Raw genomic sequence first — 20,742 nt, 5'->3', positions numbered from 1 at the left:
GGCGGGCCCTGCCCTGCCTCGAAAATCCTCCAAACCCAACAGCGGTCCCTGCGAGGCGCACCCACACGTGCAGAGAGCACTTTGCTTCTGGAAATACCTCTACATGTGCATGGTCAGCCAATGAAGCTGCCACACAGTCAATCAGCCAGCATGCCAGTGAGGAAGGGAGCTTCAGGGGCCGGACCTAGCTGTTTCCTTTCTCCTTTCTCAGGGGGAGGGGGCAGAGTCGATTCTGCGAGCCCAGGAGGGCGGTGGTTCGGGGTAACTGTGGGGGTGGGGTCTTTGCAGGGAGGGTGAGCCAGAAACCTGGAGCTGCAGTGTCTGGCGCGTTTTATTTTAAACACAATGTAGTCGTACATGAGGCACTGTCAGGAATGAGTGTGTGTGCGTGCGTGCGTGCGTGTGTGAGCTACTGCATGCATGTGGGCCAGCAGGGGGCATCGTTTCTGGAAGGAGGCCCTAAGACTCCCGGGCACCTCAGCAGCCATCCTGATGGTATATGGAGGGGTCAGAATAAGAGATGCCTCTCGCTGTGCTGGTTCCATCTTTAATCATTCATTTCAAATCTTGAAGTGTCTTAAAATAGCAGTGTCATGAGACTGCTGATTCCATGCCCTCTGGGGTGTATTAACTCTCTTCTTCTTTCTCAGCTCACTCAAGCCTTAGAAAAGGGTCAGAGTCCAGATCCACGGGACTACCCCACAGTGTCCCCTTGGCTCATAAACAGGCATTGGAGCTTGACTCATAGAATGAAAAACCATTTAGGGATCATTTTTTCCTGGGAAGAAAAAAGAAAGAAAAGGTTATTCTAATCTTTTTAAGTATGGTGAGCAAATGGCAGCATTGACGATACTGATGTATCAATTTAAGTTACTAATATGTCTTTAACTGTGAGTTTCTGAACACTGGGGACTGACTCCCTTGGATTCTGTTGCTCCTGGAAATACATGGTGTGTGCTCAGTAAATGCCACTGCACTTTTCCAGATTGCACCAGAAAGAGGAAGTAGTTTGGCCTAGCGGCAGTGTTGTGTGGCTGTGGCCCAGATTGTCCCGCTTGTGTCCCTGGGCTTCTCGGATCCAGCCAGGAGTGAGACAGCCACAGTGGCGCTGACTTCTGCTCCCACAGCCCAGCTGAGCCACCTGCAGGACAGGACGGAGCAGGCAGGATACCTCTGCGATCAGAGTGGGGAGATTTCTCCCAGGTCTCAGGGTACGCACCTCACGGTCCGTGCCGCATCCAAAGTTGTGAGAGACAGTGGTTGTGACGGCACATTATCCCAGAGATACTCTGCAAGATTTTGTTTGTGGCAGAAGCAGCACTGAGAAGGGATTTTTAGGGTGGTCCCAGGGCCCTCTCTGCTACAACTGAACTGCAGTTATATATTTTTAAAATTTTAAACATTTTTTTAAAGTTTATTTATTTATTTAGAGAGAGAGAGAGCATAAGCAGGGAAGGGGCAGAGAGGGAGAGAGAGAGAGAATCCCAAGCAGGCTCCACACTCTCAGCACAGAGCCTGACACGAGGCTTGATCTCATGAACCATGAGACCGTGACCTGAGCCAAGATCAAGGGTCGGTGCTTAACCGAGGGAGCCACCTGAACTGCAGTTACATTAATAAATGTTTAGTTAGTGCTTGTGGGGCGGGAGGGGGGGCAGTCACACTAAGTATTCACACATATTATCTCATTTAAAACTGAAACCAACCCAGTGCAGTGGGCATTGTTATTTCCAATTTACAGATGAAACAGTGGAGGCACAATTTACCCAGGGTTGCCCTGATGGGGCAGGCTTGCATACAGGGGTCTGGCTCCTCTCACCTCCAGTGTGCAGGCGAAGACTTGGCTGGGTGCGTTTAGGAGTCCCCCACCTTGACGTGCATCACTGTGTTTTTGCTGAAACATAACGAAGAGTGGAGATGATGGAAGCTCGTCCCATTCAAAGCTCTGATTGAAGAGCTATTTCACTCAGCCCTCACAATACTCTAGGACATGGGCAGGACCAATTATTTCCATTTTTTTATGAAAGGGAAAACTGACAGTCCTCGTGACTTACTGACTTCTGTGAGGCCACACTGCACAGGCTGGGGCAGAGCTCTGCCAGAACCGGGTCCCGACTCCTTGCTCAGGGACCCTTCCTGGTGCGAAAGGAAATATCCAGTCCTCAGACTCTTCTGTTCACTGATGCTGTGGCACAGGAGGCCAGGACGTGGAGGGTCTCCTGATACCATGATCAGAACCTCGTTTGGAACCCTTCTCCCCTCACCAACTTTCCCTTTGAGAGTTCAGAGCTCTCTTGTTCTCTGCTCGCTCTTTGCTGCTCTGTTCCCCACACCTCTCGTGGGGGCTCACATGGGACAGACAGAAGAGCCCAGCCACAGCACCCCACCCTGTTCCTTGTGCATCATGCTTCAAACAGTAGTCAGGGGCCCTGCTTACGTTCTACAGCCAGCTTGGGGGATCAGGGGTTAGGGTGACTCTTGGGATTAAGGGGACCTTTCTACGCCACTACATTTGGGGGGTTTTAAAGTCTGGAGCAGGAGAAAGTGAAGGTTGATGATGACCCAGTGGTCAAAACAAAAAGCTCAGTTAAGGACCCTCTTCACAGAGAGGCAGGCACTGGAAAAAACATTTGTGGTAGAGTGTTTGAGAGGAGTCTGTAGGATCAGGCCATCTTCTGGAAAATTCCCTTGTTTTGTGTAACCCTAGGCTAGGGGAAGCAGTGGAAAATTTAAAGGCCCAATTACCTGTAATGGAATGCTATCTGTACAATTAAATGTAAAGGCTGATGTCCTACATCTAGACTAGCAAGTGAAATGTATTCCAATGGTTACAATTCCTTCGGGGCCACTGGTCAGTCCTCCTGAGCCAGAATCAGTGCTTCCATCCAGGCCATTTAATGCATAGCGAGGACTCACTACTGGCTGATGGAAGGTTGTCTGCTTTACCTGGGGTGTTCAGGCTTAAAAGCCTGCTGGGGGTGTCCTCTGCAGGGATTTACACAAATCCTTACAATCAGAAGACTCTCCCACCCTCTACCTTCCCACATCTGATCCTGTCACTTCCCTGGTTAAAAGTGTTCAATAGCAGCATGTTTACTCTTAGGACAAAGCCAAAATTCTGTGCATATTCTTCAAGATTCCACATGATCTTCTCTTATTTTCCCAGCTGTCTCACCCCACACTCCCTTTTGCTTTCTCTGTTCCACCCACTCTGGCCTTCTTCCAGGTTTTCATGTTCACTATGCTTTTTCTGCCACAGGACCTTTGCACATGCCTTCTCCTGTGCCTAGAGCACTCTTCCTTCCTCCCTTTGCCTAAACTACCACCCAACTCAAGCATTGCTTCTTCTGACAAGTCAAATCCTCCATCAAAGGCTTTCACAGTTCTGTGTACCTTCTTCTCTTATGCCTGATAAATTGCAGCTGTAAATAAATTTATTTGACCATCTGTGTTCTCTAGACTTTAAATTCCACGAGGATGGAAATCTTACATGTTTTTGCATACTGCTTTATCTCCAGCACCTAGCAGAGTGCATATTTGTTGAGTGAGAGCATGAATAAATCCCAAACTAAAATGCATCTCCAGGTCCACTTACGCCTGTGCTACCTAGGCCAGCCATAGAATCACAGAATTTCAGAGTTGAAGCCCACCCACACCCCAGTTTTCAATCCATCCATCAATACTGCTATTAGCATGGTGCTTTTTCTGTTAAAAAATGAAATCTCAGTGTTTATATATAGTCAGTAAATTATACTGTTTTTCTTATCTCTCCCCCACATCCCATGTCTTCGGCTTGTCCGTTAAATTGGTAATCCCTAGCACTTATATTAAGTGACACGCCAGGTGTTGTTGTAGAAAATAAGCAAAAGAAAGGCCTGTGTCCTATTAGTATGAAAAGCACCTATTAGTGTGAAAATAAACAATGTTGCTCTGGAAAGAATATTCTGGGCCCTAGAATACCACCCACACTGGCTTTGCATTTTTACTTTCTGCTTCCCATTTCTCTGTCTGTATCATAATCAGTTATACAGGCCTTCCTTCTCTGTGATGGCTGCCCAGAACTCACTCCCTACAATAATTTCTGATCACTTGGTGTGCTATAGGTTTCCTCCATATTAAAAGTGCAGTATAAAACTCAGAAACTTGTAAAAATAGCCATTGTACTACAAATTAAAAAGCCCTGTATTAAATCCTGAACCAGAGGTGAGAGGTCGAGGCAGCAGAAGCAAGAAGCATGGGGATGGAATGGAAATGGCGTAAGGGTGTCCCAGCAACAGCTAACCCGCCCTTCTCTTCTTTGCAGTGGCAGGCCATCTCTCTGACAGTCATTGAGAAGGTGCAGATTGCAGCCGCCATCTTGGGTTCCCTCTTCCTCATTGCCAGTATCTCTTGGCTCATCTGGTCGACCTTCAGTCCCTCGGCAAAATGGCAGCGCCAAGACCTCCTCTTCCAGATCTGCTATGGGATGTACGGATTCATGGACGTGGTGTGCATAGGTGGGTCTGGGGCTTGTCTCTATGGGAAGTGGAGAGCCACGTGGCGGTGAGTTAGACCAGTCTCTCAGGATCCCTCCCTCTTAAAGGCCAAAGCACCAGGCTTGAGACTTGCAAGCTCAGGAGGAGCCAACATCTTAGACTTGAGGGGTAGATGGGATGGGGGAGGAAGTAGGCCAGAGAAGGAATGTCTAAATCTTTCCCGAGCAAATCTGTTCTTGCCTAGTTGAAGATAAGGATAAGGAGGCTTGCCTCTAAGAAGACTTGAGAGAGGTCAGTTGGTCAAACTATCTGCCTCAGACAGGATGTGCAAGCCCTCTTCTCTGTTGCGTACTCCATGGCTGCCAAGCCATAACAAGGGACGATTATACATTTAATTCCATCCTCTTCACAGCAAAATGCCCAGAAACAGCCATGATGATACCTGCCCCTTGCCCCCCTTCTCAGCTTTCCATGAGCCTATCACAATACCCAAGATTTCTCTAGTCTAGTGTTTTTCAAACTGTATGTAGTCCTGGTGTTCCACTCACAGCTTCAAGGAAACCAGTTTTGGGAGTGGGCAGTGGAATGCAACACAGAGAGGCTCTGAATCTTCACCCTTGCTTCACCCTTAGTTTTTACACTTTTATCCATTTACATATGTTTCTCTTCTAGGTAAGACTTTGTTTTAAAGTCTTCGATGTTTCAGAAAAAAGTTGGAAACCCACCACTCTAATTCCTGCCTGTTCCTTCACACCATCCCCAAATCTATGTTCCTTCCTCTTCTAGTATGTTAGGTTGGTTGGTGGAGGGCTGAGTCTTTCTGTTTTCCCCCCAAAATGCTTACGGTTTTCAACTATGGAGTCTTCATTCAAATGACTGAGGTCCTGGTTTTCTCTGAATGACATGAAGCATGGTTAAGACCTAGTCATACATCCTACTTGGAACTCTCAGATTGTCCCCTAGGCCATGATGCTGACAGCACTTAAGTTCCACAGTGGTCTTCTCTGCACTTTACTTTGTATATTATATCAATTATGCTACACTGCTCTGTTTGGCAAGAAAACATCTATTAGCTAGGATTTGGCTAGGAGGATGCTATGTGGATTTCTTTGGAGTTCTTTAAATTAGGAATCAGAGAGGCCTGGAGACTTGCATGCTGATTACAGCAGCCAGAGACTAGTGATGCTGGTGTTTGGATACTTGTCTAAGCTTTTTGCTGCCTCTCCCTGCTCACTAAACCAATACATCAACCCTAAGTTCCAGAGCCTTTTTTAAGGCGGCCTTTTATGGCACCTAGACAGTGAAAGAAACAGACTGCCCAGTTTTGGAGGACCGTGGAAGAGAGAGGACTGTGAATAAGGAGGAATTTGACTTTGAGCATTTTAATTTAGTTCCCCCTCCACCGAAATCCCTTCCCACCCTGCTGAGGCGTGGGTTGTTGCTGCCAGAAGCCAGGGGTGTCTCCATATGGAGGTGTATGGCTCTGGCATGAGGGGGGCAGCAGTGGAGAGCCTGTAGGAGCTTCTCCAGCTGCCCTTCATTCTCCTTCAGGCAGGCTTTTGACTGGTCCCTGATGTGAGCTTCTGTGAGACATGCTTGCCCAACACGTGGTGTATTAGTCAGCTTTGGCTATGGTAACAAGCAACTCCAGAATTGCAGTGCCTCACAACAACAAGCATTGATTTCCCATTCATGGGTCTGCATGGTGCCTGTGGCTCAGCTGGGCTTGGCGCGGCTTAGCTTCTGACTGTGCATTGGGTTCCAGCCTGCTCTGAGTGTCTCTTCATGCTGGGCCCCAGGCTGGAGAGGTAGGGACTGCTGAGTGTGCTCTTCTAGGCAGGTGCAGAAGCACAAGAGGACTGGCACACTGTGTCTTCTGCCCACAACCCATGGTCCAATGCAAGTCATCAACGAACCCAAGATCAGAGGTGGGGGGTTGGGGGTGGGCCAGGGAAGCATACTGCTCCTCCCCTGGAGGGAGCATGGGAGTCAAAGAGGAGCATAGATACCACCTACCATTCAGGGGACCACAGATTTGAAGACCAAGAGACGTGAACATAGAAGAGAACATGTGATCAACCTGTACAACTCCTGCTTTGAAGTTGAGAGAAGTGGGGCCCAGAGAAGGGAAGTGATATGCTCAAGATTGCTCAGCTGTGATTTGAAGCAAGATCTCTTGATTAGTGGTCCAGTGCTCTTTCCATTATCCTCTTGCATCAGACACCAGGAGTCTTCAGTATCTCTTATGGGACATCTGCAGATGCCACCTCCGACTTTGAGTGCACCTGGACCCAGGTGTAGGAAGAGCCATCACAAACAGTCCTGCTCCTTGTGGCTCTGAGCCACCCAGCACCCAGCACCCCTTCCTGCTTGGGCCTTCCTGGCACTCTGGTTTCTCCTGTCATAGTGTCTCCCACTGAGTAGGCCTCCACAGAACCGTCATGTCCTCTGTCTCTTTCTTGGCTCCTCTCCATCTGCCTCCCCCCAGCCCACTTCTATCTCTGAAATTCTCTCTCTTATGTACATACATACATCAGTCACCCGATTTCTGGAAGCAGCACAACAAGCTAAATATTGAGAGTTTTAATATTGCTTTCATTCCTTCTAAGCTTTTAGGAATATAATTTCCCAGAGTGCAAAGCCACACCATGATCTATCCATTCTTCTGACAAGCCAGTGACTGCTTGGAGACAGCCATCGGACAAGAGGGGGATGCATAGGAACTGTAATTGCTTTTGGTGCTGTCCAAAAGTGGTCAGATATATTTAGACTAGCTCACCTTTAAAGAGTTTAGACTGTTCTATCATTTTGTTGATTATAACAGGAGCTAATTCCATTTGAGTGCATTTTCCCAGGGCCAGTAACTTTTTTTCCATTTTTCAGATGGTGAAACTTATACTGAAGGATTTGTCTTAGGCTGACTCAGGCAGCAGAGGAGGACTCTCAGTTCAGCATTTTTTTTCTAAGATAGGCTGTCCATAGAAGAAAATGCTAGGAGACAAAATCAGAAAGAGAGTAATATGTGACCTAAACAAGAGAGTGGAAGGTAATGGATAGTAGTTGAAATGCACAAATTCTTGTGGTGGTTGAAATGATGATGATTTTGATGATGGTGATGATAATCAGTGGTGATGATGGTGGTTTTAAGGGTGAAGTTCAGGTACTGGTCACTTCTCTTCTGTAGTGTTCTGGCCAGTTGAGGGAAAGCACCCAGTACTGCATAAGTGGTTGTAAAGTATCAGCCTTTTAGGGACTTTCTGAAAGAGGCAATCAGGTGGAGCCTGCAATGTCTCTAGGGGTATATTTATTTTTAGCCTCAACTAGGCATTTAGACTCACAGAACTACCAGACAGCACAGCTAGCACTAGACTCACTTAGAGGAATTTAGGACAGGAACCACAGCCTCCACAAGGCAGGTCCAGCTTACCCTCTCTGCAGGTGGGTCCTTGCTGCATTCCATATCCTAGTGTAGGGCTAGTCTCTCAGCCCCAACATAATAGCTTAGAAAGAAGGAGAGGAGACCCACAACGAGGGGTGCAGGGTCCACCTTGACATAGTTTCCCCACAAGAGTCATGCACAGTTACAAGTGTCACTGTACTCTGGGAATCCTAAAGCTACAGACTCCCACCAGATATTCACAGTGAAGCACCCACCAGTCAGGGGTTACTTCCAACCCAAGGAATGTTGTAACACAGCTGACACTAACCTTATCAGACTTCCAGGGCAAACAAGACAGAATGCCAACCCGGGGTCTAGTTTGTTTTGAGAGAAGGAGGAAGTATGCCATCACCTCTGTCCTACCACCTCCTATCTCTATCCATGAATCTGGACTCCTGGCCACACAAGCCTGTTTCACTGAACCATTGAGAGGAAGAGGAGCTGGAAAAGGGAACAGAGACCTGGCTAGGTGAGCCAGAACGAGACATATGTGATCTTCTTACTGCACAAAAATGGACAGCATGGATAAGAGAGCTACAGGGTGGCACCTATATTACTATTAAGGTGGTCATCTGTTTCAAAACTTGGTCACTTATTTCCATGGGAAAGGGGAAGTTTCCCTTCCAAAAGTCCTAAGAAAGTGGAAGAAAATGATCTGAAAGAGTGGGCAGAGGAAGAGATGATTCCTTACTGGAAAGTAGGTAGAAGTGATAATGGGAAATGTGAGTGTTCTCAAGAAATGTTGGCTGAAAAAAGATGTCACATAAAAGTATCCATATCCATAGACCCAAGCTCCTTGGATGGATGGAGCAACCCAGTCCCTGATAAAAATCTATCATCAGAAGAAGGAAAATGAGTCTATCCATGTGTTAGCTCAAAAGGCTGAGTAAGAAAGGAATAAGACCATCTGTTAAGATGAGTCTTTGGACTTTTGCTAGTTTTCAGACACCAAGAAAAAATTTTCTATTCTGTAAGACTGTTAAATGGCCTCAGATAGTAAAGAATCTGAGTAAACATAAAATATATAGCTTTAATTAATACTTAAAAATAGATTTACTTTTGTTATCAGAGCAGCACTCTGAGGTAAAACTCCTAAGGGTGGGAAGGACACAAAGAGACACCCCACTGGTCACCAACACCAGCTCAGCAGATATTCTCTGCCATGAAGCTAAGAAGATGCAGAGTCTGGGACGTGGTCATCTTGTTGCCACGAAGCCACATCAGCCCCATCCATGCCTATGTCCACCTGGTTGGCCTCCAGGGAAAAGTCTTTGGTTTTCACCAAAGGATTTTGCCTGAAATGGGTGCCAGGAAGGTCTGCATTCTCTGTTGGATGCAGCATGGACCCAGGGTTGTGGACAATAGCTCTAGACTTAGTTATATGAAAAGGTTGTACATTCTTGGATACAAACCACCCCTACAGATTAAACGTCTCTTGGCTTAGAGTCCTAACTTCCTAGACCAATCCATGCCACTGTGAAAAACCAAAACTAAGTTGCCGTGGACAGAACAAAGCACCAAATCCCTAAAAGGCGGAGAAGAACTGAGAAAGGGCACAATAACCCTAAAAGATAAGCAGGGTAAGTATTCTGATCCATATTTAACAAGTGAGAAAAGCTTTATAGTAATTGTGCTCCAGGACACATAGCTAAACAAATAGCAGAGCTGAGAATTGGACCAAGAACCTTGGGCTCCAATTCCAGGGTGACTTCTACTGCCTATTTTTTATCTCTGATTGCTCTGTGGAATTGCAAATGCAGAGCTCAGATGGGGAGGCAGCTTGAGGGGAAATTGGTCCAGTAATACCTTCACCCATAGGGTAACAGCTGAGCAATAAGAAATTTAGTGAGCCCTAGCTGCTCCTGTCCTGTATTCAGAGTCTTGGGAGTTAGCCATTGTTACACTTCCCTTTTGATCAGTGCTATTCTGATACCAACTGAGAGAGTGGCTTAAGAAGTTGAGATGAAATTTGGGTGGTTTATCTCTCCTCTGGTGAAGGGAATTTGGGCAGGGGAAGCTAAATCCCCTGGTCAACATGAACTTAGGGAATCCATTCATTGATGAAAAAATATTTATTGAAAGGGCACTCCCAATAAGAGAGTCACTTGCTTTCAAGGATCTTACATTTCACTGGGGTAGTAGACAAGTTAATCATTTATGTCAATAATAAGAGCTGGGACACAGAGATAAGTGAACACAGAAGATGACTAAGTTAGAAGGGGCTCAGAAGGGTCATATCTGCTCATTCAGTAGCATCTCCTGGCTGTCTGGTTTTGTTCCTGAAACTAGGGAAATTTAACAAAATAATGAATGAGACAAGACTCTTTGCCCTCAAGGAGCTCATACTCTACAAATAAATCATAGCACAGTGGGAGCCGGGATAAGATGTAGAGAAAGGGGGAACAAAACAGAGAGCAATTACCTCTCTCTTGGAGGAGTCCAGGAAAGCTTTATGAAGGAAGGAACCCTATCCTTCAGCTAGTTTTGAAGGATAGGTCGAAGTGTGTCCCGAAGAGTGGGAAAGAACATTCTAGGCAGAGGGACTAGCATGTGTAGAAGCACAGAGACTTGAGAGAACCAGGTACACTTGGGAAACTTGGAGCATGCTTGTATGGATGGCTCAGTGTCAAGAGCCAGAGTATGAAGGTGGGTGATGGGCCATAAGGATATGGAGGTTGGTGGAGCCAAATCCCACAGTGTCAGGAATCATGTGCTAAGGAGTTCAGACTTTACCCTGTTGGTGATAGAGCGGCATCGATAAGAAATCTTTCTTTTCAATCTTTTATATAGGAAAGAAGTATGGTCAGATGTATGTGTGTTTTAAAGAGATAACTTTGGCAACTATGGGGAGGATGGCCAAGAGCTGGACAGACTAGAGAGGCAGGGAGGGGCCAGTTGGAAAATGCTTGTCATAGTCTGAACAAAAAGAAAAGAAATGTGAAAAAGTGCAGTGGGGAAGAAGTGTGTGGGATGACTTTGGGAAGCACTAAGGATGTGGATGAGATAGGGCTGTATGAACTTTGAAGCAAGCAGAAACCCCAGGGCTCTGGTTTGAGTGGAGACTGGATGCCATAGCTGAGCATGAGAGTGGGGCTGGCAATTGGGTGAAGCCAAGGTGAACGAAAGGTGTATCTCTGGCAAAAGCACCAAACAAAAGGACCACTGTGAGCCTAAAACCTAGGCGGTAAGAGGTAATTCCTAGGTGAAGAGTTTGCAGTAGAAGAGAAGCAAGACACATGGAGTGCGTTTTGGGCTGCAAAGAGAAGGCTATGCCAGGAAAGAGTCTCCTTGCAGGGGTAGAAAGAAGGGAAGGGCCTTTTATGGCCTCTTGTTCATAGAGGAAGGATTTGAGAGCGCTGGACCAGTTCTGATGAGGATTGGTGACTAAAGAGAAGGGCAGAGGTAAGGAAAGATTTCTATAGGTAGTTGGATAATAAAACTTGAGCATGGGTTTGGGGGTCAACAAGAAGGTGGGTAAAGCTGTGGGTTTTGACAAGATAACTTAGCAGGAGCTTTCAAAGAGTGGGTGGCTAAGGATGGAGACCTGGGGAGTATTAAACACTTAAAAGATGGATGAAGACAGAGAGTGAGGAAAACAGGAGGGAATGAGTCGTAAAACCCAGAGTGGCAAGTTTCTGGAAGGAGCGGTGGGAGCATGCTGCATAATGGTCAGGCAACATATTGCTCAGTTTCTTACTAACCTTGGGACCTCAAGCGATTTGCATAACCACTCTCTGCTTTCCTTTTCTCATCTGAGAAATGGGATAGTAATACCACCCTCCAAGGGTTGTTGAGAGTGTTGAAAAGATGGCATACATAAAGGAGCAGGAGTTCATAAAAATCAGTGACCTGGCTGGGTAGCACTTGGTCAGGTAGATTCCCCTAGGAATAAAGGTTTATTCCTCACTCTGTAAAGGTTTGCTGGTACTGTTAAAACCAGAAGCCCGTCACAGCCTAGAGAGCCAGACCTCATGTCCTCATATAATTGAGAGTCTGCTGTTATTTGGAGCAGTGCCTCTTCTGGAAGGTTTTTGGTTTCCTCACCCGTGTCCTCTCAATGAGAAGATCTGATTACATTGAATGTCTTCATGACACCTGCCTCCTCTTCCGTCATCTCTAATGACGCTGTCTGCCCCAGCAGAGAAGCTTGACAGAATCTCGCAGCAAACAAATGGGCCAGTCTCTGCTCCAGTAGGTCAAGTTATTAGGATTTAACAAGAGCAAATTAATTAAGGTCTTTGGCACCAAAAACATTTTTTTTTCACTCTACAGACTCAAGAGATTGACCACCCAAAAGTCAAATCTGCAAAAATGCGGACCTCACGCTTATCATGTTTGTTTGTTTGTTTGTTTGTTTTTTACTTGTGAGTAGGATGTGGTCAAGGAAAGGAAGGAAAACAACATTTCTGAGATTGTTCCAAACCTTTAAAACAGTGGACTATGGTAATTAACAAAATTATAGGAAATCTTTTGTTAAAGCTTCCTCTGTGTGCTGTTCCTTGAAGTCTTTTCCTATAATTTAGAGATAACTGGTGCCTGCCCTCCGAGATAAAGGAACTCAAATTCTGATTTATAGGAAGTGGGCAAAGGTGGGGAGCAGCAGGAGAAGATAAACATTATTTTTCAAACTTAATTTTAATTCACATTAACTAAAAACACATACATGGCACAAAGATTCCTTCCTGTCTTCCTTCCCTCAGGCTAGAAATGACCCCATCTGTCAAACCTTTTAATTCCCTGATTAGGAAACTGAAAATATGGAGAAGGCAGCCTGGTGCCCTAGAGAGACTGGGAAATAGGAAATTTAGGTCTGAAGACTAGATTAGCCACTAACAACCTTGATGACCTTGGGTAAGTTACTTCATGTTTTTTTTTTTATAGCTCGGTTAACTCATTTATAAAATGAGAGGGTTGAGCCGGATAACTTGCAAGTCCTTCTAGATCTGACATTCTAGAATTCTGAAGTCCCTTCTATTGTGAGAAGATGTCATAATTCTCAGAGGTTGACAACTGTGGCTTTTGGGGGGGGGGATTCTCAATAATGTTTGGCCAGACCAAACAACTGATAAGTGCCAGCCACATAAATGGGCAAGATGATGTTTCAATCCGTGTTCCATTAAATGCATGTGGCTTCTCCAACTTTCCAGATTAACTGTTAGCTCCTAGTCTACCCACTCTCTGCCTCCCCCCACCCAGGGCATCCTATGCAAGGCTACCTCTCTCCACCGCTGAGCTGTTAGATGCTCCGAAAATGAAGATGACAAATTTAGAAGCAGACACGCTAAGTGAGCACTGTCCCCCTCAAAGGAGACCCCTGGGGAGGCAATTCATTTATTGCAGTGTGCTGACAGTGCTCAAAATATTTTAGGAACACCTCTTGGGAACTGTCTTAAATGCCTGCAGCCATGTCTGCAGGCAATGGCGTGTCTGTCCATTGACAGTGGGTCTATGGCTAGAAAAAGCCCCAATCTGGTAAATCAGGTAGCTGCTTGATCCAATTATAGATTTTAGGGGTGACATGAAATATGCCACTGAGCCAAAACCTGCTTTTCTCTTATGGCCCCCACCCTGGCGCTGAAGGTATCTTAGTTAGTGTAACCCCAGCAAATTACACATATAATAAGTGTATATAATTTCAGTGATTTAATGCAGTAGGAAGCTCCTGATCAGTGGGAGATTCTCCTTCACACAGATTCAGGGACATAGGCTTCTTCCATTTTGTGGCCACAGTCCCCTAGGCTCTTGAGTCTTTTATCTCCAGCTAATAGAAAATAAAAGTGAGCACGGATAAGGCACACACACACACACACACACTTTCCCCCTCATACCCATTCTTTAACCTTGGCCTGATTCATGTTCACATGAAATGCTGGTCACCTGGCTCCCCGTGGATGCAAAGTGCTAAAAATGTAATTCCTTCTCAGTGGCGGCTCTCTACTGAGAAAGAGAAGAGTGGGTTTTTGGTGGACAGTTAGTCATGTCTGTCACAGGCTATGTCATTGAGAAATTTCCAGAAATGCTCTGAACTAGGATAGCCTAAGAGAGAGTGTCCCAGTTTGCCAGGGTAATCTTTTAAAATGCCAGGATTTTAGGGGCACCTGGCTGGCTCAGTAGGTAGAGCCTGTGACTCTTGATCTCAGGGTCATGAGTATGAGTTCAAGCCCCACATTCGGTGTGACTCTACTAAAAAAAGTTGTAAAACAAAAATTAAAATCCCAGGATTCTATTTTATTTTATTTTATTTTTATTTTATTTTATTTTTTAATTTTTTTAAACATGTTTTAATGTTTAATTAGTATTTTTGAGAGAGAGAGAGAGAGAGAGAGAGAGAGAGAGAGAGAATACAGAGCAGGCTCCACGCTGTGAGCAGCAAGCCCAATGTGAGGTTTGAACTCATGAACCGTGAGATCATGACCTGAGCCAAAGTCAGACGCTCAACGGACTGAGCCACCCAAGCGCCCCTAAAATCCGAGGATTTTAAAAGACAACACTTTTTAGAATTTGGGAATATTTGCTTAAATAAACTACTTTTGTAACTTTAACATAACTCCTTTGAGATGAAGCCGTGTGAAACTTACTTCGTAATAATGCTTATAAAATAAGAACCAAAATTTATTCTTCATTATGTACCAAACACTAAAAAGTACTTTACATGCATTATCTTATTTATTCCCTATAACCTTATGATGTAGTTACTATTAAAATGCCCATTTTCCTGATAAGAAAAATTGAGACTAAGAGGTAAATCACCCAAGGCCATATAAGTAGAACCTGGTTTCATCTGATTTCAAAGCCCATATCCTTAACTACTCTATTATAACAATGTAACACGTATACATCAAAACACAAAGTACAAAAGACAGCTTATTAGAAATTCAAGTAGAAATTGTATACTCATACCTACAGATTATTATAAAAAAAGATCTCCATAACTGCTGTCTCTGGGGGAGCACATGACCTGCAGCATGGAGGCAGCAGCAGCCCAGGCACACCGCACTGTTCTGTTTCAGATGAACCTGAGTGTACGTTCCCCCAACATGGACAAGCTGTGTGTCCGTGGGCAGGATGCTAAGCCTCTCCAAGCTCAGTTTCCTCTTCTGTCAAGTGCAGATAATACCACCTACGTTATGGGCTTTCTGTGAGAGGTACACTAGATTTGCAAAGCCTATTTATTTATTTATTTATTTGTATATTTTGCAAAGCCCTGCTGGAGTGACAGAACATAGCAAGCATTCCATAAGTACTTGCTATTGTCACCATTGCCATCATCAGCATCATCACTGTGACCTTCATCACCATCACCTAGAGTGACTGAGCAATGCAATTCTGGCAGTTTCAGTCCAGATAGTGAGAGCCCTGAGCTTTGTAGAGAAGTCTCATAAGCAAAAGCTACAGTATCTTGGGAATCAGCTTCACACACACAGTTGCAGGCCTGGACCCCTCACATATACCAATGCAGGGATATTTGGGGCTCCGAGGATATCTCTCTTCCCTGCCCAGTCCTACTGAGTTAAGCACATTCCTTTCAAGGAGCATCAGTGCTCTTCATGATTTTCTAGCTGAGGTCTTCTCACAGGTCTCTGCAATGCCCTGGATGGGCAGAGGGACCGGCAAGGTTCTGGCCCTGATGGGTTTAGACACATTCTGTACGGTGTGACCAAGGTCAACCAGTCCAGCAAGGACCCTGCTAGGAAGGGAATTGTAATAGAAGTCACTGCCAAGGGGACAGCCTCTCCCTGGACACTGACAAGGCATCAACGGGATGGAAACGGAAGGGGAAGGTGATTTTGCTTCACCCTCATCGAAGGCTTTCAGTATCTTCTGTCCTTTGGGTCTTTATTGCTGAAAGAGTAGGCCAAACCAGGACCCAAAGCATTTGAGTCAAGGGGAGCCTGCCCAAATGAGGCCCCTGGATCCACATCTCATCATCCATAGGGAGACTCCCAGAAGAACATTCTGGTTACACTTCTGAGAAGCACAAAGCTGTCACCATGAATACTGGGGAGGTGGAGGCGCTGCCAATGTCACCTCACAACGCCACTTCCTAACCACTCCACTCCCCTGCAAAAAAAACCAAAAACAAAAACAAAAACAACCCTAGCTGGTTAGACTGATCTTTCCCACACTTGCCCGACAGGTTCTTTAGTGCAGATTCTGACAGGGCTGAGCTCTCGAGGGGTAATGTCCGGAAGAGGAGTTTGGCAGTGGTGGCCTTCCATGTAAGTCCTGGCCAGCAGCTGTGTGACAGTGGACAGCCCTGCAGGCGGGGAGCATTCCCCCACTGGCACTGCTGAAGGCTCCTGGCAGGGGGAGAGGAGGCAGGAGTGGAGGCTTGTCACCACATCTGCAGAATCAGCTGGCCTCCAGAGCTCCTTTTGGCTCCAGCATCTTGTTCATCTGTAAACAATGACTCAGACTGAGGATTGGGAAGGACAATTAGGAGACGAAGAACAGGTGCTTGTGCGTGGGAACAGGGTTGGCGAAGGAGGAAAAGATATGAGTGAGCTTTTCCTCTTTTGTCATCTCCATCCCCACCCCACCCCCCAATACTCAATATCATGTGGCCAGGCACAGTCCCAGGCATCAGCACATACGACTCATTACCTCATCTAATCTCATAACAACCCTATAAGAAAGGTGGTATCAGTCCCAATTTACTGACAGAAATACTGAGGCTCAGAAGAGGAAGTGACTTACCTAAATCCACAAGGCTAGAAAGTGGTAGATACTCTGCATGTCCGATGCATGTTCACTGGCAAGTTGCCTCTAAAACATGGGACCCAAAGTTCTTTGGGTCCAGAAGAAGCAGCATCCATTTCTTTAGTTGCCTCACATCTTCATGTCTACTGCATCGGGAACCAGAGATTTTTAAAAAATTACCCACAGCTCTTTATTTGATCAAAATCTCGAGCCTTCCATGAGGCAGTAGGCCACGACAAGGATCATGTTCTAGGCAGTGTTACTCAAGTGTGCTCTACACACAGGCAGGATCAGTGTCACTCAAGAGCATCTTAGAAATGCAAATTCGTAGGCCTCAACCAAGACCTACTGATTCAGACTCTTGGTCCAGAGCCTAGAAATCTGGGTTCTAACAAGGTCCCTGGCTGATTTTGATGCATGCTAAAGTTTGAGAAGCACTGTTGTAGAATTGTCTGCAACTTTTTTGCCACTTAGATCAGGATAGTAACAGGAAATAGGGGGTGGGAAGAAGGGATTTTGGCATTGCTGAGGGACCAGAGGCTTCTCTGCAGGCTTCTCAGTTAACCTTGGCCTGTTACCTCCGTATATAATAAGAACAAGTTTTTTTGTCCTATCACAGGTGTTCAAAGAAGCACATAGTAGGTACTCAGGAAATATCACCTAAATAGAATTAAATTGTATCTCACTGCTTGGGACACAGCAAGAGCCAGTGGCCAAAATTCAGCAGGCCATGATTGGGAGGCCAATCCCAACCAAGGATTGAGGACTCCCTGACAAAGCTGTGTCATCAGCGACTTAGGGGCAGAGGGAGCCAAGCAGACAGGACCACCCACTCACAATGGCCACCTTCCTTCGCTCCTCATGGGCTAACCAAAGGGCCGCTTCAGCTGGAGGCTCAGGGGAGAGATAATGATGACAAGCAAAGGGTTCTGACACTTAAGGATCCTCCAGCTCTATGAGGAAGAGTTGCCCCCAAAGGTGGAGAGACATTAGGGAGATGAAGGTGGCAATTCTTCTGGGACTGGATGTCCCAACAATACAGCCCAGGGTGGGGCACCATGTGGGTAGTTACAAGGTAACTATTAAATTAAATAGAAAACAACCCCAGAGGGGCGCCTAAGTGGCTCAATTGGTTAAGCATCTGACTCTTGATTTCGGCTCAGGTCATGATCTCACAGTTTGTGAGATCAAGCCCCATGTCAGGCCCTGCACTGACAACACGGAGCCTGCTTGGGATTCTCACTCTCCCTCTCTCTCTCTGCCCCTCCTAAGCTCTCTCTTTCTCTAAATAAATAAACTTAAAAAAAAAAAAAAGAAAAAGAAACAACTTGAGAGAAGCACCCAGTGAATCAAAACTTACTGAGTTTCTGGTATTGCCATGCATTATAATGTTCCATCCTCTTCTATTTCTCTGCCTTCCTTCACCAATAACTTCTTTCCCTCCTATTCTAATTTCATCCTCTCTCTCCATCCACTGCCGTTTCCAACTCATCTTCCTTCTCTCCCAACTCTTCAACTTGCCTATTTTCACCTGTCCCAATTAGATGAGCCCCACCGATCTTCCTCCATTTTTTTTTTTTTTTTTATTCCACAAGCCAAGGAATCAATAAGTAATTTGTAGAGCGGGAAGCAGAGGAAGAACTAAGGGGAGTGGATGCAAATAAGGTAGTTTGTGCTTTTCCCACTTTTGCCAAACAAGCATTATCTACAAAAACAGGTGCACTTTCTCCCCTTCAGCCTCCTATCCATTAAAGTGGTTTAATTACTTCCTGATCACTAGACAGTTAGATAATTAGAAGGCAGCATTCAGACCCAAAATTTAAGCCACCCTCTTCAATCAGGGTAAAATTGTGTGATCAAGAAGCTAATTAAGAATCAAGTGTATGGCTCTTATTGGAAAGAGTTAGTTTGGGGCTTCAAAAGATTCTGCTTCTCTCTCCCTGAGGCCCCTATCTCCTCCATCATCACCAAGGCTTCATTAAACTCCTGTTACTGTGTTGACTGCCCAGGCCTCAACCATTCCTGGACTCAGTCCTCGAGGGGCTTACCGCACAGGGAAAAGAGCTTGTGGAACTAATCAACATATGAATGAAGCAGTGCCACAGGACTCATATTCACAAGGTTGAAGGACGTGATGAGGGTCAGTACACTGGGAGAGAGTGACGAGACAAGGGGCAGAGAGGAGGTCTCCTTGTCTAGAATCAGGCCACAAATAGGGATCCATAGATGGTCTTCAGAAGATATATGAATCCTAAATTCTTATGTCTGGTTTGTGTTCCAGGGAGGTGGTCCTTAGCCTTCATCAGATCCTCAAAGGGGCATGTGACCCAAAAGATTAGGAACAACTGGGTCACAGGGAGATGGTCTCTCCAACAAACTTTTGAAAACATGTGGCCAGAGTGCAATCTCAGGAACTATTGTCATAGTAGAAGAAGGAGCGGTGGTGGGTGGCTATCTTGTCTCCTAGAATCACAGTGTGTTCAAGGTTGGAGGAGCACTGAGAGGTTTCCATCTGGTCTCTTTGCTTGACATTGAGGATGCTGGAGTGACTCATCACTGCTCCTGTGAGTCAGCTCTTCCCTCCAGAGGCCAGGCCAGCAGCCATCCCTACACTGACAGTTGCTGCAGGGTGAATCCCGAGTCATCTCACTTCCTGTCACAGGGCCCACCTTCCTGCACCACTCTCACAATATGGACAATCATCACTTTCCTATTCTGCCCATCCCTTAGCTGGCTTCATCTTCCCAGCCCTTCCTCTGGATGTCATGGCCTGTCACCAGCAACTTCTCTGAGTGTTCCTTTCATGGAAACAGCTTCTTCTGAGGACACTGTTTCTTGCTTTCTCAAGTGGTAGCTGCTTTTTTTCCCATATGCTGTATTATACGGCGAGTGGAGGTGAGGTCCGCATCCTTCTTGTTCTCCATCACCCCTTCCAAACCACCTCTCTTCCTTTATCCTTCAGAAGCCCCAGCCCCTTTGAAGTGCATATCATCATATTTGATTGTCCCTTTCCCCTTGTTGATGCTGTTGGCTGTTGGCTGCCTACTCACTCCTCCCATTCCTGGGTGCAGCTGGTTCATGCACTCCCTCCCACTATTCTTGTCTTCAGCATCTCTATGATCAGTGCCTCTCAGTGGAGGTGGTACCATCTCCTAGGGGGGCATTTCAGAAATGTTTGAGGTTTTTGTTTGTTTTCTAATGTAGTTGTGCCCTAGAATTTCTGCTGAAACTTATATTGTCTGGTCTAAATGACGTCTCCTTTGTTCTTTTTTACATTATTTGTCAGTGCATTATATTAATTTATTTTTAAAAAAGAAACCATAGTAGCTTATATTACCTTATGAATTTCACTTCAGGATAGGAAAGGGAATAACAAACTATACCTATTATAAAAAGGGGACATTTGTCCTAATAGCACTGAGGATGGCTGATACAGATAACCTGTCCAACTCTTTGGTTATCTCTTTACTCCACAAGCCTTTTCCTCTAGCCCACCTCAGCCTCTGCTCAAGTGGACATTCCCTAGACCTCATCATCACCAAGAACAATACCACTTCCAAAATCTGGATTTAAACATCCCACTCTGCCCATCACTCCACACCCCTATCCTTGTAGCTCACTGACTCTAGCAATTCTATAACTTCAAAGAGAACTCTTGGCATTGACCCTATTACTTTCCATTTTTCCTTTTTTCATTATTCTTTATCACTTTTGTGTATCCCTTTCCTCCTCTTCAGCTCAGACTCCATGGGTCAGTTTAATAATCCCTCCCTTGCCAACATCCGTAAATCTTATGTCTTCTCTTACTGTCTTTCTTTCACAGAAAAAGTCTACACTAATGAAACCCAACTTTCTTACTCCATAGGTGCACCTAGCCAGGAGTTGAAGTTATGGAGAAAAACTATACAACTCACCTCAAATTTGTGGCCACAAACCTCAAATGGTTGCTGAGCACTGTCAGACAATTCTACCATATCTCCTTTGTAAATTCAGTCTCCCACTTTTCTAAGATAATCATTTCCCCCTTTTTCTTCTCCCCAATAATCTTCAACACTTCCTCCTGTATCCCTTCCATCTTAACTGATGAATCATAGAAGAAAAAGACACTTGGATGAGAACTACTTGATT

At 45.5% G+C, this 20,742-nt stretch overlaps 1 protein-coding gene across 1 annotated transcript in view; it reads left to right on the top strand.

Annotated features, from left to right (window-relative positions):
* The window catches only part of MARCHF4 (membrane associated ring-CH-type finger 4), a 108,429-nt gene that overhangs the window by 83,418 nt on the left and 4,269 nt on the right, over positions 1-20,742 (top strand). The window contains exon 3 of the mRNA XM_043577763.1: positions 4,304-4,496. Within this exon, the coding sequence (XP_043433698.1) occupies positions 4,304-4,496 (193 nt within the window). The remainder of the gene's footprint in view (positions 1-4,303; positions 4,497-20,742) is intronic.

This window comes from Prionailurus bengalensis, chromosome C1 (genome assembly GCF_016509475.1).
Source record: "Prionailurus bengalensis isolate Pbe53 chromosome C1, Fcat_Pben_1.1_paternal_pri, whole genome shotgun sequence".
Lineage (NCBI taxonomy): Eukaryota > Metazoa > Chordata > Mammalia > Carnivora > Felidae > Prionailurus > Prionailurus bengalensis.
This window is presented reverse-complemented; position numbering and strand designations above follow the sequence as displayed.